Here is an 11,634-nt window from a genome sequence, read left to right as displayed (position 1 = left end):
ATGTTGTATTTGCGCGTTTCATCAGTTTCCTTCAGCTCGGGTGGCTTAGAAAGTCTCATGCTGCCTCCTGCTGTTCTCAAGCTGAAAACGCATTCTTCAGCTGAAACGCTTTAAAACACTAATAATGAATGTTACAGTGCCTAAACAAAAGCATATGGAGGACCATTAAAGTTCTGTACCATTATATTTCAATATGAGTGAAAATCACAGAACAGTGACCAACAAATAATATCATCGTTTTATTCAAATTAGATGATCAATTTTTGTCATTTAATAATCATGTTCCACTTTCATGTGTATCCAACTCCTCCAGCTTAGATGAAGAGAAACAAAAACAAACCTATACACAATGTTACAGTCTGCAAAATACAAATATTTGTGTTGAAATTGATCAATTTGGTCGCGACACAGAAATGAAAAGTTGGTTTTAGTGATTATGACACACGCGCACAAATTCACATTAATAAACATGTACACACCCAGATCCAATATGGACCACTTGTTGTATTTCTCCCAATCAAAAGCATCCAGATCGTGTTCCTTACATACTTCATATAATACACAAGCTGCTTAAGCACAAGAGAACATCAGGACATCGGAACCTGAATGTTCCCACTTCATTCTTCTAATGAAAACCTCAATATGCAGTAAATTGTTTTTAATCAAAAGGAGCCGTCAAGATCTCCTGCTGTCAAACGTCAAGAGGGAAAAGCTGTGAGTGTGTTTGGTTATTAAAACAAAGATGTTCCTGCCTGCAGCACCTCATCACAGTTTGCCTTTTCAATCGATACAAAACGTAAACGGCTTCCAAAATGCTCTACTGGTGCATCGACATACAGGTACGGGTACTGAGGAGAAAATGGAAAGCTAGTTTTGTCTTTATTCCCTGCATGTACACTTAGAAATAAAGCTGCCAACCGTCAACCCTCAAAACCCCGATTTCAACTTCTACAAAAGGCATCGACCAAATCACAAATAAAGGATCTGCACAATTTATAAAACCTTTCAGAATAAAAGCCCGTGGAGTTTATAAAGGCTCTTCTCTGAATGGAAAAGCGTCTCCACGGAGCCTTTCGCCGCTCGTCTGAGAGACTTTTCCTTCGTCGAACGTCAGAGAGCGAGGCGACATCTTCCCCGACTCGACAGACGTGCTTCCTCTGCGTTCTGTTTTCCCGCGACCTCCCGACCCCCTGCTCGTAAACCGAGATCAGAGCAGAGTAGACTTGTTCTCGCCCGAGGTTGAAGCGCGACCTTAAAAACGCGCAAAACCCCACGACTGAAGGCTCAGACAGCGACGCGTCTCCTCTGGATCCTATTAGCGTCTTCAGGGTTTCTGTACACAGGCAACATTTCAAGTTACACATGTAGGCAGATAGAGCGAGAACACGTGTGTGCGTGTTTGAGATTATTAAGCAGACAGATTAAGACTAGAAGGGTATAAAAACTATCAACTGGAGCACTGAACCCAATCACGTCGCGTCTCATGAGTCATTAACCCTCAACGTGTGTGTGTGTGTGTGTGTGAGATCGTTTAAGCGCTTTTAGAAAAATTCCCCTCCCTCCGTCGCCAGCATCAGTCAAGATCTGACGTTACTTCTGTGTGTCTCTCACACACACACACACACACACACACACACACACACACACACACACACACACACACACACACACACACACACACACACACACACACCATTACCCTCCCTCCTTGTCAGAGACACAAAGAGAAACACAAAGGAGGCCTGAGATGGTTTTGCCGATACGGTCCGTCGGGAGCAGATCAGGAGGCGGAAGCGGCGTCATCCCTCCTTTTTGCTCCCCCAGTTGAACAGTTTGGACATCGGCGACTTCTTCTTTGGTTTGTCCTTTTTGATGTCTGAGGGAGGGGAAAGTGAAAAAGGTCAATTGATGGATTTTTGAGAAATTCTGCAACAAAGCGAATAGAAAAAAAACAAAGCAATGCACCTTTCAAATGGTGGCGACCTCACTGCTGAAGCACTAGACATTGATGGCGAGTACATTACACGGCTCCCTCATACAATATTAGTTATTCGCACCTTTTGCATAATAATCACGCAATCATTTAATTGAGCTGTGTTTCCCCAGATTAGTATTATTATTGTGCTTACAGATGATACGTGGTATAAAGTAGCATTTGTCTCATGAAATCCCACGTGTGCGTGTGTGTGTGTGTGTGTGTCATGTGACCACACTGTGCGGTGGGAAGGAACGGGCAAACTTTGGCATTAACTTCACGAATACATTAAAACAAAACGCTAGTCTTTGGCCCACGGTTCGGCGTTCGCTCGCTGAAACATAACGACCTTTCACTGAAGTTCAATAAATCTCCTCAATTTTCAGCCCCGCTTTCCGAGTCATGAATTGCAAATGAAGCCGGCGGTGGCTCGATTCTATCGGAGGGTCAAATTAACCGGCTACATTATCCATTTGTCTAATAGAGAACGCCGCCGACAAACGGGAGGGGGGAGCATTTTGTTTGATGCTTTTTCCATTAGCTGTCATCAGATCAAATGAGATGAAAACATCGCCCGGTGGCCCCCCGAAACAAGCCACACACACACACACACACACACACACACACACACACACACACACACACACACACACACACACACACACACACACACACACACACACACACACACACACACACACACACACACACACACACACACACACACACACACACACACACACACACACACACACTCCATCTCCTTCAATTAGAGGGGTCCATGATGGAAATACACAATTCATGGATCATTTATAAGCAAACTAAAGTTGCGGGGACACTGAGGCTCTGATAACTAATGAACAGAGCGGGGGGGGGGGGGGGGGGGGGGGGGGGGGTGTTGAAGGTGGTGGGGGGGGGTCAGACTGACGGTTGTGTGGGAGACACTCACTGAAACTCATCATCATCTTGTTGAGCTCCTGGTCCTCCTCGTCCTCCCTGAGGAAACGCAAACACAGATCAACAGCAGTTCCTGCCTGCGTGAGCTCGTCCTGAGTCGCATTGGGAAGACCAGGCTGTACATTTGTACCTGATCAATTCTTCTTATAGCATCACTGATTGATTGTTAAGTTGAAAAGATGTAGCTGCACACACACACAGACACACACCTGAGTCGGTCCTCATCCAGACCCTCTACGATGGCGTTTCTGTCGTTGACGATCTCCACCAGTTTGTCCATCAGCTGATTTTCCCTCTTCCGGTCCTGGGGGGTCTTCAGATGATCTGCTCGAAACACAGAAGACTTTTAGCCTCGGACGTCCGATGCGGCGCCGCGTCCCGTCCAAAGCGCCTCCCCCCGCCCCCCCCCCCCCCCCCCCCTCTGGACTCCCACCTGGTTTGTCCATCAGCCTGCGGAGCTCCTGCTCCACCGTCGGCTGCTCCTCCTCCAGGTCCTGGTTTTTCCCGCTGGGACACAAAAACAAAACCGGGGCAAATAGTTGATTATCGGGTTTGTTACTGAGGCCTAGACGAAGCTTTTTCCTGCAGCAACAAAATAAAAACACAGTGACATCACGCGGATGAAGGGCTAAAAAACAAAAGTTGCTAAAAACATTTTTTTTTAAAGCAGGTTATCACTCAATACAAGCGACCCCCCATTACACTACAGATGCTTATTAAATTCAGCTCAACAAAGATAATATTTATCTGGTTAGCTTTCGATGCCCATAACTCATATTTTTGTGTAATGTAATTTTCTTCATGAACCAATGAAAGGAATCATTTTAGTGCATGTGGGCAGTCAGGCAGCATCCTGCTTCACGCTGCAGCCAGTGGGGGGACGGGGGGGCACTGGGAATTCAAACTGTCAACCTTCTGGCCGCAAGTCTGTTTGCCTAATCGCCAGAGAGAGGCAGGCCCCTTTTCTGTGTGTGTGTGTGTGTGTGTGTGTGTGTGCGTGCACTCACATGTAGACCAGCTCAGACTCCCGGCGCATGGCCACCTGCTTGTTCCTGATCAGGTTGAACCACTCGACCATGACCTCGTCCATGAGGGAGTCCTCTTCGCCCTCTGACACACACAACACACACACACACACACACACACACACACACACACACACACACACACACACGCACACACGCGTGAAGTGTGTTTCTTTCTTTCCACTCACTGATTCCCGAGGAGGTTCGTAGGCGTTTCTCTCACCTTCTTCGCTGCCGCGGAGCTTCACCTCCAGCTCCACTCCCCTCTTCTCCCACTCGTTCAGGTTGTCTTCGATCTCCTGCAGCTCGCGTATGATGTCCTCTTTGGAAATGTAGTCTGGCTTCATCTACACGTGTGACGCACACACACACACACACAATTATTCAATATATGAATCAAAAGCCATCAGGAGGCATTTTTAAATTGCATCCAGACATTTCAGTTTGGAGAAGAAAGTTGTAAAATATTCATATTTATTATTGAATAAGTGAAACAATAAATTCTATTATTAATAAATCATTTAAAAATATTTTTTCTTTTCCTGTATTTTACTCCTCCATCTCATTTAAGCAGCTCGTCAGTCCTTATTTTTTAGTTTTGGCACACATTCGTCAGCTAACTGTTTTAGAGACCTCAAAATGATGCAAGCTATAATAAAAATTATTTAGGTTAAATCATAACGGTGAAAGTATTTGTTTTCTCGTTTGAATTGTGAGCTCAGTGTTGGCACACGTTTAATCACTTTAGCTCCGTTAACTTTCTTAGCATTAGCTTGGTGACTAAAACACTTTATCTGTACAGTTTATGGATGATTAACTGGCTCATCGTCCATATGCGTATTTTAATATGAACAAAAAATGGAGAATATTTAAAACAAGGCGATTCAGGTTAATAGAAAAATAATTTTCTTAGTTCGATACCTTCTTCAACTCTGACTTGGTTCCATTTGCCGCATTCAGGAATCCTGAAAATAAAAGAAAGATGATGCAGATACATATAATGATGAATAAGGGAGGAGACCCTGAGACCACTGATTCACATATGGACCATTTGGACTAAAACAAATGCAACTTTGGGTCCTAAATCCTATTGGAAGGAACAACCCAGGAGCCCATGTTACCCTTTGCCGCCGGCGGAGTGACAGACACGGTCGGGTGGTGAAGCTTAGGTGATCGAGAAGGCCTGACGGACACCTCCGAGGTCTGAGGCGTCCCCCCTCCACGAGCCCACGGCTTCGGGGAGGACTGCGAAGGACCAGCAGGCCTGAGGACGGAGAAAACAGACTTCAATTAATGGCCCCTTTGAGTTTTGATTCACGCGAGGCGGGAGGAAAGGTCGTCCCGGGGCAAAAGGGAACCCCCCCGGGAGCGCTGAGCATATGTCGCGCCGCCGAGGACGCCGCTCGGTCTCGACACCATTCGAAAGCTCCGCCGCCCCGCAAAAATGAGCGGCGAGCCATTTGGAGGACCAGCGGGGACGGGCTGGATGGACGGATGTGATGCCGCCCACGTACAGACGCGCCCTGCTGGAGGTGTGACTTCAGGGGGAGGGCGGGGAGGGGGGGGGGGCATTAACCACAAAACATGGAATACGCAGGCGCAACAGGCCGGGAGCTGATCGAATAGGACTCACTTGGCGATGGGTTTGAGCTTGGACCTCCAGTCCTCAGGGGCAGCTTGGTTTTCTGATGCTGGGGGGGAGACAATGACGATTAGATGTCTCTTACGCGTTTGTTTGGTCTCAAGTTACCCGACGGGCGAACTGACCCGCGGCGTTGGGCCTCGGGCCCCCCCGGTCCGGGCGGACCGGGCTCGGCGTCCGCGCGGCCGTCACGTCGTCGAGGATGGAGCGGTCGGCCCGCAGCACCTTCCGCCCTCGGGCGCCCGGCGGCTCCCTCCTCGGGGTCTCCGCCTGAGGAGGTCTGATCAGAGGGGGAGGAGTTTACTGAGCGCAGGCCGCTCGCCGGCGGAGAACCGGGCCGATCGGTGCGCTCGCGTTACTCACGCGTCGGGTTTTTTCAGCGCCACGGTCGCCCACGGCGGCTTGGCCGCGTTGTTGTTGTTGTTCTCCTCGGACAGTTTTTTGGAGATGAACGCCGCGGCAGACGATTTGGACTTTTGAAGTCCACCTCCGCCCGCTGCCTTCGCTCCGTCCCCACCCGGGCTCGGCCCGACGCCCGCTTCCTTTCTGCCCAAACCACCGACGTTCACCACCACAGTGAGCGGCTGCCCCACCGCGGCCTCCTGGACCTTGGCGGTCGCGTCCGGCCTTTTGCTCACGAGGACGGCGCCGAAGGCGGGAGGCGGCTTTTTTTCCTCATCCCGCTCCGATTGGAAGAACTTGAGCTTGGACTGCAGGTTTTTGGACGCCGCGGCGGAGGTACGGGGGGCGGCGACGGGGCCGGCGTTGATGGACGTGGTCACCGCGGGTTTGGAGGCGGCGTGCGCCCGAGTCCCTTTGGGCGAGACGCCGGAAGGAGGCTGCGAGGGAGGCGAAGAGGTGCCGGCTTTCACCGTCAGCCACGACGGGCCCAGTCTGGAGGGCGTGTGGGCCGGAGTGGGCGCGGTGGTTTTACCGGAGTCGGCTAGAGGAGCCGATGTGGAAACGGGAACGTTCGAGGGGGAACTTCTGGGGGCGGCGGCGGTGGGGCTTGTGGCCGCCAGCGTCCTGGAAGACAGAAAGCAAAAGACACGTGATTGAGACAAATAAGAGCTGTTTGGACCAAACTACGGTCCGGGCGATGCCAGAAACGTGTCTTCACTTTCTTTCGCCGGTCGTCTATACCACTATTCCGACGGAATAGCGGGGGGTAGTCGTTGCAGCCGACTGGGGGGGGGGGGGGGGTCGTAGTAGTCGCTCGCTCTGTGTTCGCTGGTGGGCGAAACTGCCGTGCACGGTAAGAGGACAATTGTAAACGTGAAGAAAGACGCCTGGTGACGCGTGGGGAATGTGTCAGAGGGACGAGCGCACATAATTAGGAGAAAAGCCGGTCAATTTTCAAAATAAAACATTTTTCAGAAAGAAAAAAAATATATATATTCTTTCTGTGGTGCGGCCCGGTACCAAACGGCCCGCGGACCGGTAGCGGCCCGCGGACCGGTGGTTGGGGACCACTGGTCTACACAACAGAATTAATAGATTTTCTCTTAAAAAAGGGAAAGAAATCTAACTACAAAAAGTCAAAAACCAAATTACTCAAGCAAGATTTTTTAAATTAGAACCATTGTGAAACGGAAACAGTATAGTCTACATAATAAGCCTCATATTTGATCCTTTTATTTGTCCGACAATGTGATAGGCGTTCTATTTATAATTTTAATTAGAAGTTTACTTTTTTTATCTCCTTTTCTTTCATTAAAGGACTGTGTAACGGCTCCGATGGCAGAAACCAGACCAGAATTTAAAAAAAGGATCCGTTGAGCCCCAATGAATGAACTCCTTACTTTGCACAGCTCCTGTGGTAGAGCTTCCCCTCCACCAGGTGGCGCTGCACCAGGTGGACGTGCTTGTCGCAGGACGCACATTTGTTGCTCAGGGTGCCCGTCTGAAGAGGTCGATCGGCCGCCGCGTCCTGGAAGAGAGCGGCAGAGCGGGTGAGCGAGGCCTCGCTGGAACTGATCCGAAGCCACTAAACAACACGACTTCTCACAGCTTCTCCGTTGACCTTTGTGGCGTGTCCCCTGGGCGTCGGGGACGGGGGCGCCCTCGTGATGTTGGAGGACGGCGGGGGGCTGTTCTCTCTGGCCGGTTTGGACGAGGGAAACACCTTCGCCGCCACCGGCTGGTTCTTCTTGCCGGAGGGCCCCCCGGCGGGGTCTCCGGCCGGCCTCTTTATGCCCCCCATGCCGCCGACTGCGAACGGGAGACCGGTGAGACGGGAAGGGAGGGGGACAGAGGCGGAGACGCAGCCCAGAGAGGCGGCGGTACTCACTCGGGGAGCGTCCGTGGAAGTAGTTGTAGTACTGGGACACGTACGTCAGGATGCTGAGGCGGTCCGGCACCTTGAGGGCCACCATGTCTTCTGCGTCCAACAGCGCCGGAATCCCCAGATCCTCCGCAACCCTGAAGGCCTGCAAGTACACCGGCTTTACCCACCAGGACGGGGGACACTCAGGGAGGACAGCGAGGGGAATAACGTCATATGAAATCAAATGGAGAGAGACCTCCGATTGGTGTTTTAGAGTTTGCGTAAACACGGTTTCCTTGGAGGATTGTATGAAATCACGGGTTCTTTTTTAGATGCCCACTTCCCTGCCGATGTGGACGGGCCTTTTCCTTTTTTCACGCCAGTGTTTTTCCATCAAAGCATTGATGTGAAACATGCTTTGTTTTGGTGTTTACTGACTCGAATCGCCTGAATTCTGACCCCAGATTTCATCTTCACTGTTCAACTGAAAGCAAGTCAGGAATTTCCAAACTGGATTCACGTTCAGGATTCCATGGAAGCAGTAAAAAAAAAAAAAAAAAGGAGAAAAAAAAGCGAGCCGAGGCGGGCGGGCGGACAGACAGGCGGCTTCACTCGTTTTGTTTATTTTAACTTGTTTCTGTTTTTCAGCTTGTTGTTTTTCAGCAAAGAGATTTTGTCTCAGCGCTTTTTAAAGTCAGCACACATAAGAAGCCTTTTAAAACCGAAAGTAACAATTCAGCCAGTCATAAATCACCTATTTAAATGATTGACTAATCGTTAAATGCAGTTAAATATTAGAAAACTGTTCCGACTCCTGTTGAATGACCTTGAATGATTTTCAAGTTGATAAAAAAAATAGAATTTACCAAATGAACACCGAGCTGCAGAGAAGAAGACTTGAGGTCATAAACTCACGTTCACTGAGGAAATGAACCGAGACGCAAGTAGAGTCATTGTCTAAACAATCGTAACGTGTATACAAGCGTGCACACGGGGGTCCGTGGGTTTGCCCGAATAAACATCTGTTGGAAACATTCAGATATGGGAATGTAAACATGCAATCACCAGTTTGTTGTTTTCGTAAACATCGTCCTTCTTCAGTGAGTCAAAGTCGCTGCAACGAGAGGAGGAACAGAACGTGAGTGACAGCAACACGCGATCCAACTTCCCTTCCTCGTTTGTTCACGTCACATCACGCTGCCGTGACCCCTCGTGACCTCAGGTCGGGAAGTGTGGGGGGGGGAAAGAGTTCCCTGGTATGTGTCCAAACGTCCTGGGAAAACCCAAAGGAGAGATTCCCTCTTTACTGTCCTGTCTTCACAGTCCAGAGATCGGTGGAACGTGATGTTAACAGAAGAACAAACATTTAGAAAAGAGGCCTTTTTGGAGCACAAACAAGTCTGTGATTGTTGATCCTTCAAATGTCATTTGGACAATCGAGTGAGACACTGGATGCTGTTGTATTGTATACAATTGTGTGTTTGTGTCTTTTGTGAATTACACTTCTCCCTTAGTTTTATTTAATTTCTTCTTGGTTTTAGTTAAGCCAAATTATTTGTATTATTAATGTGAACAAAAAGTTTAAGAATGTGCAGCATGATGAAAACACATTTTTAAATTAAAATAAAAACATTTCTTAAAAACCGCCCACATTAATTCAGATAGACAGCTTTTAAAGTCAAACATTTCATTGCGTGTTTCCATGCGCTGTTCTTTAGTCCGTTGGTTCTACAGTTTCGACTTTAGACCCAAAGGGCGTCAGCTCTAAAGTCTCAGCCTCCAAGCTCCCAGATCTTCCCTCAGTAACAGAAGGAGACCAACAGAGAAGATCACTTATCACCAGACATTAAAGTAAATACGTGCAGAGTCTGCAGACGACGCGCTCCGGGCTCGTTTCCCTGCAGATCCAAGTTTCCTTGTTCCCTTTCATTAAGGAACCACACGAGTAACAACCTCCAAACCTCCACCACCCCCCCACGGGTCTACTCACATGAGGTCGGGTCTGTGGTGGTGGAGCAGCGCGCAGAAGGCCAGCCCGTCCCTGAAGGACGTGGTCATGTTGGTGATGGACACGTCCCGGTAGCCGTCGCACCGCACGCGGCACCACTGCTGCAGCGCCTTTACGGCCGACATCCCCGCAGGAGCGCGCACTGCCGGGCCGATCCGCGTGTGAGCGCCGCACCGGACTCCCCGAAACCCCGGAGCCAAACCTCCACCCCCCGCCCTGCCTCCGACCGCCTCCGACCGCCTCCTCCCGCTACGCCACAACACAACTTCTGCTGAAAGTTTCCACGGCGGCTCCGACGCGCTGGACGCAGGAACCCGGAACCATCAGGAGGACGCGGCGTCAGTGCGCGCGCGCGCGTTTCCGTGGGATTTACTTTCAATGACTGAGAGAATGTGAAGAAACTGGAAGTGACACCTGTGAAAAGGTCGCCGGTGACGCGTCGTGGGTGGAGTTCAGTCCTCCTTTGTGTTCCTCCTTTCAGCCCTTTGTCCGTGTGTGTGTGTGTGTGTGTGTGTGTGTGTGTGTGTGTGTGTGTGTGTGTGTGTGTGTGTGTGTGTGTGTGTGTGTGTGTGTGTGTGTGTGTGTGTGTGTGTGTGTGTGTGTGTGTGTGTGTGTGTGTGTGTGTGTGTGTGTGTGTGTGTGTGTGTGTGTGTACATTAATTTCAGAGCCAGAGATAAGATAAGAGTTATTCACAGGGGATTTCTAGTCACCAAATTATTATTTTAGGTTGTGCAACTGAAGCCCTGTTGTAAAGTCTAGTTTTATTTTCCACTGTTATTGTTGGCACATCAATAAGACGTTAAAGCAGGATGAACAAACACTGGGAACACGTAGTAAACTGTGCCTGCGGGTAACCAGGTGCGGTCGCGGCCTTCGTGAGGCGGCCTGTCCCGTCCTGCCGGCTGGGGGCGTGTCCGATCACCAGGTCACCTGACACCTGCACACGTGCTCTGTTTCTGAACGCAGCGGCGCTGTTTTGCTGACTCAGACTTTCCGTGCGCTGTTCGTGCGTTTTCTCATAAATAAAGTAACGAGGGACACAATGGCTGCAGTTGTATTACACACACACACACACACACACAGTCCATCTACAAAACAACACAAAAACTCACGTCACGAGAACAACGTCACTTATTCCCATCTCTTAATACACCACAATACGTGCATTCCTCAAACTAAGCACAGATCCATAAAACGTTCTTTTTCTCGTGGTTCTTTTTTGATAATCCGACTACGAATCATTTTGTAGCCTCTTTATAACTTCATGGTCAGAACTTATTTGGTTGTCAACGTTGCTTTTCTGAATCCGTTTTGCTGACATACGCAGCAGCCCGCTGTGATGACGCGGTGAGCGGCGGGGCGGGGCGGGGACACCGTGACGTCACTGCCGGGCGCGGCCTCACTTCCCAACACAAGAGGTTCAGGTATTCCAGATGTCATCATCCGAACTGCACCGGACGCGGGTTTGTGTGTCTCATGGATGGTTTGAAATAATTCTTCTTGGAGGAATGATGAGGTTCTTTGCTTCTTTCTTATTATTAGTCATAGTTGATTGATTGCGTGAACTTCCTCTTTGCACATGCAACTAAACCGGTTATGAATCATCATCTCCGTCCATGTCAGCGGACAAGCATTTATTTTCTATATATAAACTCACCGAGTGACAATGGAGTCATGTTCAGTCAGATGCTCAAACCAACGATGATGAATGAAAGCTTCAGACCATCGGGGTGTGGGTTCTGTATTTAGTACACATCGAT

At 49.4% G+C, this 11,634-nt stretch overlaps 1 protein-coding gene across 4 annotated transcripts; it reads right to left on the bottom strand.

The window, feature by feature from the left end:
- Positions 1–221: 221 nt before the first annotated feature.
- micall2b (mical-like 2b) lies at positions 222–10,475 on the bottom strand. 4 transcript variants are annotated; one of them, XM_078079588.1, is made up of 18 exons: positions 10,114–10,475; positions 9,856–10,075; positions 8,931–8,979; positions 7,890–8,028; positions 7,608–7,810; positions 7,402–7,529; positions 5,963–6,625; positions 5,725–5,879; positions 5,591–5,648; positions 5,079–5,221; positions 4,879–4,922; positions 4,181–4,304; positions 3,940–4,042; positions 3,366–3,439; positions 3,142–3,256; positions 2,925–2,971; positions 1,812–1,876; positions 222–1,499 (listed from the first exon to the last, which is right to left on the bottom strand). In XM_078079588.1, the coding sequence occupies exons 2-18, from the start codon at positions 9,996–9,998 to the stop codon at positions 1,482–1,484; spliced, it is 2,271 nt and encodes a 756-aa protein (XP_077935714.1). In that variant the 5' UTR covers positions 9,999–10,075; positions 10,114–10,475; the 3' UTR covers positions 222–1,481. The 4 variants fall into 4 exon arrangements, with proteins under 4 accessions (XP_077935714.1, XP_077935716.1, XP_077935715.1 ...); XM_078079590.1 differs by having other exon boundaries at positions 7,623–7,810; positions 9,856–10,447; XM_078079589.1 differs by having other exon boundaries at positions 222–1,876; positions 9,856–10,442.
- Between the last annotated feature and the right edge of the window lie 1,159 nt (positions 10,476–11,634).

Source organism: Gasterosteus aculeatus, chromosome 9 (assembly GCF_964276395.1).
Source record: "Gasterosteus aculeatus chromosome 9, fGasAcu3.hap1.1, whole genome shotgun sequence".
NCBI lineage: Eukaryota > Metazoa > Chordata > Actinopteri > Perciformes > Gasterosteidae > Gasterosteus > Gasterosteus aculeatus.
The sequence above is the reverse complement of the archived record's forward strand: the minus strand, read 5'-3'. Positions and strand labels throughout refer to the sequence as shown.

What these genes read in the sequence shown, in the direction of transcription:
- micall2b (XM_078079588.1), bottom strand. Translation starts at nt 9,998, where the DNA reads ATGTCGGCCGTAAAGGCGCTGCAGCAGTGGTGCCGCGTGCGGTGCGAC. An exon ending in CCAAGTCAGAGTTGAAGAAG is followed by an intron (nt 4,305 to 4,878) that starts GTATCGAACTAA and finishes TCACACGTGTAG; the next exon opens with ATGAAGCCAGACTACATTTC. An exon ending in CTGGATGAGGACCGACTCAG is followed by an intron (nt 2,972 to 3,141) that starts GTGTGTGTCTGT and finishes GCGTTTCCTCAG; the next exon opens with GGAGGACGAGGAGGACCAGG.